Source organism: Sorghum bicolor, chromosome 5 (genome assembly GCF_000003195.3).
Source record: "Sorghum bicolor cultivar BTx623 chromosome 5, Sorghum_bicolor_NCBIv3, whole genome shotgun sequence".
Lineage (NCBI taxonomy): Eukaryota > Viridiplantae > Streptophyta > Magnoliopsida > Poales > Poaceae > Sorghum > Sorghum bicolor.
In genome coordinates, this window is record NC_012874.2 from 64,445,514 (window position 1) to 64,451,810 (window position 6,297).

Below are 6,297 nucleotides of genomic sequence, written 5' to 3' on the forward strand. Positions count from 1 at the left end.
GGGCAGTTGGAAGTCAAAGGCCAATGGTAAGTTGTAGATGGTGGACTGTTGGCAAGTTGATGGTCAATAGTCCTTGTTTTTGGTTGGCCTAGCATGCTTTGTCGATGGGACTTTGACGATTTGTTTTACCCTTAGGGAAATGGATTTCATGATGATAGTTTCTTAACCGTTGATGACTATAAACCATTGGTCGATTCATAAGCGCAATTCATAATTGTTAGCTTTAGCGCTAGTAGTATGCGGCATTTTTATGGACCATCACGATTTAAGTATATGATTTTTTTAATTTTTTTACTTTACTACATATCAAAGTAGGCATTTACGTTTGTGATACTTATGGTACTCACTCAAAATACTTCTGGTATATATTGCACATGGAACATTCTAGTATTACTTCACAATTAAGTCATTCAATAACTATTAAATAAATGAAGTAGCAAACAAACATTCTTCTCAAGATATGACTAATGTAGAAATGAAAGCACTTGGTTAAGTCATTATTACTCACTAGGCATAAGATAAATATTTTAGTGGACAAAGGAGCATTCTATTTTTCTTTATATCCATCACCATAGGTCATAACCAGGGTCCAAATCATGAGGTCCTTTAGAGCCTCATCACCGTAGTTACTGTAGTCCTTGTTGTCATGGTCATCACCACATACTACCTTGGGCAGGGGAGCCTAGGTGCCAATCAGCCCAACAGACCGAAAGCCCACCTGGTCTTCTTTCTCAGTTGCCCCGCCCGTGACCATGCTTTTCCTGCTGAATCAGAACGTGACATAGGGACTGTTTGGGCCCATGGGGCACCATTAACATGCGTGCTCGCTTTTACTTGCACCATGTAAATGCGCAATTAGGTTCTTTTATTATATACAATTTTGAAAAGATATAAGGTAGCTGACCTATAAAGAATTTCTCTAAATTTCCGGTATACCCTTAGAATTAAATTTATATAGTTAATTCCTGTCCCACCAAATTTATGTTCCGGACTAAAACTTAGGTTCCTGCTATTAGGTTCTTTTAATTTTTAACAGTTTATATCTAGATGAATGAATGGCTCTCATTATTTTCAACCACCACAAAAAACTCTTATTGAAGTAATAGTCTAACTTAGATCATACTATCTAGAATCCAGAATTACATCCTTGTCGGACAGAGATAGTACATAAAAAGACATATTACAGCAAATAAGTGGTTACCAACATTTCTTAAACTATGATTATTCATCTATCAGAGGAATACGAGGTATGGGACGTAAAAGCAGTTCAGCTTTCCTCCTCACTTCAAGTCCACAAGAATCCGTCATGTCTAGTTCCTCCGGCTTGATTCCCTCTGGCAGCGCCCAATCAAAATGGTATAGGAGGCTAGCCAAAGCAATCTCAATATTTGCTTGCGAGAAGGCTATCCCAGGGCAAATTCGTCGCCCAGCCCCGAATGGTATGAACTCGAAGTCTGACCCCATGAAGTTGAAGGTCTGGTCGGCCTCAAACCTTTCTGGCACAAACTTGTCAGGATCTTGGTCTTGCCAGTAGTTTGGGTCCCTAGAGATTGCCCATACATTTGCAACAACTATTGTCCCTTTTGGCACATCGTATCCTTGAATCTTGCGGTCTTGTGTGCAGAACCTAGGAACTAATGGAATTGTTGGATGTAATCGCAAAGTCTCCTTGATGACTGCTTTGAGGTAGCCTAGGTCTCTTAGAGCTTCCTCACGCACTCTATATTGTCCTGCGAGGACGCGGCGGATCTCGGTTTGCACCTTCTCCAAGACCCTTGGATTTGCCATAAGTTCGGCCATGGTCCATCGAAGAGTACATGTTATTGCTTTGATTGCTGCAACGAACACATCCTGCATGCCCAACGCACATCCACACCAGTAAGGTCTTTGGGGAAAAATATGTTTCTTTTGACAAAATAAGATATTGTTTGGCATAACTGAGCTGTTTGGAACTATTTTTTAAAATAAGGGTAAAATGAAATAATTCATCAAGTGAAGCTTCTGAAAACCCACTCTAAGAGAGGTGGGTATTGAATGGAGCTAAAAAATACTAGGACCTGTTTAGATCCTCTTCTCTAAACGTTAGAGTATTTTAGCTCACTTTTGAGGTCTAAAGCTCTAATGTGAGGTGGGTTAAAGTTTAGAGCTAACTTTAGACCATTTTTTCTTAAAAAAAAATTTAGACCACTTATTTAGAGACTTTAGCTCTAAAGTTTAGATGGATAGATCTAAATAGACCCTAAGTCCTACGATATCCTTCCACCAAATCTATCATGAGAAGTTTTTTGCAAACCTTTTCCAAAATAGTTTTAGTTGTGAGAAAACATTGCCCCACCAGTGAAGTAGAGATGTACCAAACGATGACTAAGTTGAATTAGAGTACGGCCCTGTTTGGATCCGATGGTAAAACTTTAGCCTGCACTTTTAGGCCTTTTCTTTGCCATGAGGATCCAAATGAGGGGGGCTAAAAGTAAGCAAATGGTCAAAAACTAGACTAAAATCTTTTGCCCCTAAAGAGACAGTAAACTAGGCTAAAAGTCAAACACTCTCTCTTTCTCTCTCCTCTCCTCTCCTTTTTACTTTTTAGTCCCTAGTTCCAAACATCTCACTTAGACTAAACTTTAGCACCTTTAGCACAAGGGCTAATAAACTTTAGCCCATAGCAAATGGATCCAAACACCACCTAAGTAATCTTAGTGGAACATCAAAGATAATAATAAGACGAGAGACATTACCATTAACATATCCACGATGATACCGTGGGTGAGAGAAACGGATCCCATGGCGCCTTTGTCATTCTGCATCCTCAGCAGCACGTCGACCATGTCCTGCTCCTCGTCAGCAGCTTGTCCAGCGGACCTCCTCTCCTCGTGGAGGCGAAGGATACCTTCCATGAGGCGGACCACCTCCAGCCTGTTCCGCTCCGCCTTGCCGTTGCGCGGCAGCATCCGCACGAGCCACGACGACGGGAAGAGGTCCCTGAGGTCGAACAGCGACGAGAAGTCCAGAGCCTCCTCCACCGTGTCGAGGAGCGCGGCTCGGTCGGGCATCGCCATGTCGCCGAAGATGGCGCGCACCGCCGAGTCCGTGACGAACACGGCGAGGCGCTCGTCGATGTTGGCGAGCTGGCCCGGCGGAGACGACGCGGCTGCTGCCGCCGGCGCCTGCTGCAGAGACGACACGAGGCGGGCCGCCTCCTGCTCCCTGATGCGCCTGAAGGACTCGACGCGCTGCGCGCTGAGGAGCTCGGTGACGAGGACCCGCCGGAGCAGCCGCCAGTGGTCGCCGTAGGGCGCGAAGACGATCCCCATGCCATGCCTGGAGTAGAGCTCGTCGAGCGCCGGGCTGGTCGGCCGCTGCTCGAAGGCGGTGTCGCGGAACACCTCCCCCGCGGCTTCGGCGGAGGAGAGCACGACGACGACGCGCTCGCAGATCTTGAGCAGCATGAGCGGGCCGTGGCGCAGGGAAAGGTCGCGCATGCGGTGGTGCGGGAGCCGCCTGCGGCTCAGCAGGCAGTGGGAGCTGCCGATTAGGGGAAGCTGCCACGGTCCGGGAGGCAGCTTTATTGGCACGAGCTTCTTGCTCGCGCCGAACTTAGCGCGGACCACGGCATGGACGAGGAAAACAAGGGAAATGCACAGGGCGTAGTACCCGTAGTATGGCATGCCAAACTCCTCCATGGTGCTCCGCCAGGTGAGAGATTTCCAAGTTTATATATCCGTGTATATGTCCAGCCGACAAGCTAAGGTATACCACTGGGATTTATAAGAGTTCAATGCACCGGTGACTCTTGAATATGTATGTGTTTGTGAATATGTAAGCATTTGTTATGTAGGGCAACATTATTAAATAATATGAAGGGCTCCTCCAAAGGAGACAGAACTATTTTGGATTTGTAGCTCCTCCAACGACATGGTTCTCGATGTGTTTTTGACTGAAAAACGGCTCTCCTACAAAGGTTCGGTAGGGCTCATCCAGAGGAGCTGTGCAACCTAAGAGGAGCCCTACTAAACGAGCTATAAACTTGTTAAGTGGTGTATCCCTATATTAGCTATATTCGCTTTTCTTGTTCATGTGGTATACTAGCACAGACGATCTCTTCTTCTTTCTCAGCTCCCATGGCGGTCCCATGAGCCGCCGTGAGGCCAAGGGGGCGTTGGGCTCATGGGAGGTGATAGAGGAGAAAAATGATGATCTATCTTTTAAGAGAAAAAAGTGAGGGCTAAATAAAAAATCATGCCACATCAACAAGAATTGCCTAATATTGACCTGCGGTGCACGAGATAACATGGTCAAGGATCCAAAAATGCATTTTCAAAGTTCATGGAGCAATATGACATATTCTTACAAGTTTAAGGACCATCGGTGCATTTATCTCGGATTTATACTTTCATGGAGCACCACTAGATTATAATGAAAGCCACAGTAGAAAAGTCAGTTTCACTGCCAGTTTGTAGCACGAACTAGTGGTGGTAAAAATTTATTTTCACTTTCAACCGCAAAACCCATCCAGTTGTGTGAACAAAAAACCAATTTGGCTTGCCTCCTTCTCCCTCCACACAATTCTCCTTTCTCTCTCCTTATCTCACTCCTCTCTACCACGGCCTCCACCGACTCCTCTCCACCACTGCCCCACCTCGCCTCCTTCCTCCACCATGTTTGGACCCCTCTCAATAACGATGCGAGTGAAGATTTCTCGGGCAATGGCACAAAGCGGGCTCCTCCTTGTGACGACACACGGGGCTCCTGACATCCTCCAGGTCTTCTCGTTCCCTCTCACAGTCAATCTCTCTCTAGATTTGGTCGAGGCAAGCTTGGTAGTGGAGGAGGGTAGAGGAGGGGCGACATCGCTCATGGACAAACTGCTGGCGGACGCCTATTGAATATGTGATGGCTTAGGAGCTGTGTCCATGGCGGTAGCAGGTTCTGACAGTCTTGATAGTGGCTCAATGGTGGAGGGCCAATATTGTGTGGCTCAATGGCGGCAATGGGCTCACTGCGCATGATAATACCAATGGTTTATTTTAATTTTTTATATAAATATATGTATGTATATATTATTGTTAATAGAAAAACCGGTGGTGATAGGTCTTACGAGCCGACAATCATGAGATATGTGTTGTAGTGCTGAGGTCATTGTTGTAAGGTGACTGCCTCTGTTAATAGAGTGTTAATGGAGCAAGTTTTTTTATATAAACCTGCTTCGCAATGACTAACATAAGTGTCCATCTTATGTAAGCCTGCTTTGCCACACCTATTTATCCTTCTTCTAGACAACTCCTTATGTGAGTGAACAGCTCTAGATCTGTAAGAAAAGGCATATTTCAAGGGGGAGGTTTTGATATTTGGTGCTCCCACTACCACAATCCCAAATTACCTTGAGTGCTAAAGATTTCCTTAAGGGCCAAAACAAAACCGCAATGAAAAGTGCAGTTTCCTTGGCTGCAGACATATATAGACCTCCAAGGAAATGGATATTCTTGAGTGCTAAATGAAACAACCAAGGTAATTCCATGTTTCCTTGAGTATTATTACAAACTGCCAAGGTAATTCATATTTTCTTGGATGTAATTTGAAACCCTAAAGGAAATTCTCAGAGCTTTAAAATGCAAATTTTTGAAATTTCCAAATGAACTTGGATAGAGATATGACCTAAACTGAAGTTATAGTATTCGACGAGATCCAAAACTTTTTAGTTTAGACTTTTTACATTTGAAATTGTTTTGGATCTAAAAAATTCCTTACAAGATTCAACAAAGTGAATACAAAAAAAAACATAATCTACTTGGTCACAAGATGCTTTGAGTTGTAGTGGTAAGAGCTTTTCTATTTGAAGCAATAGAGCACAGGTTTGAATCCTAGCAGGCGCAGCTTGCATTAATTTATGTTTTTTTTTTGCTATTCCTTTATATTTTCCTTGGATGTTGATGGCCCTCAAGGAAATGGTGAGGAATATTTTCTTGAAGGTTGCTAGTCCTCAAGAAAACTAATTTACTTGAAGGTTTCAACATTTTCTTGTCTACAAATTAAGTATGATCCTTGAGTGGCAAAACCGCCAAGGAAACTAATTTCCTTTGTGCTGTTTCCTTGGGGTAGTTTGCTTGATGATTTGTGGCCAAGGATCATTTCCTTGGCAGTTTAGTCCATTTCCTTTACGATTTTGGGTACTCAAGATAATCCGGGATTGTGGTAGTGCTCCTTATAGGTTAGTTTCTGCCCTCATATGTTTTTTTTATGCCTCTTTTGAGTGTTTTGATAGCATTTTTGCTAGTTCTTGAGGTCTATATCAGGATTAGT

General features: G+C 43.9%; 1 protein-coding gene across 1 annotated transcript; it reads right to left on the reverse strand.

Moving 5' to 3' along the window:
* On the reverse strand, window positions 1,066–3,860 carry LOC8071975 (ent-isokaurene C2-hydroxylase). The gene is made up of 2 exons (XM_002450974.2): window positions 2,736–3,860; window positions 1,066–1,851 (listed from the first exon to the last, which is right to left on the reverse strand). Exons 1-2 carry the CDS (start codon window positions 3,678–3,680, stop codon window positions 1,222–1,224), a joined length of 1,575 nt encoding a protein of 524 aa, XP_002451019.1. The 5' UTR covers window positions 3,681–3,860; the 3' UTR covers window positions 1,066–1,221.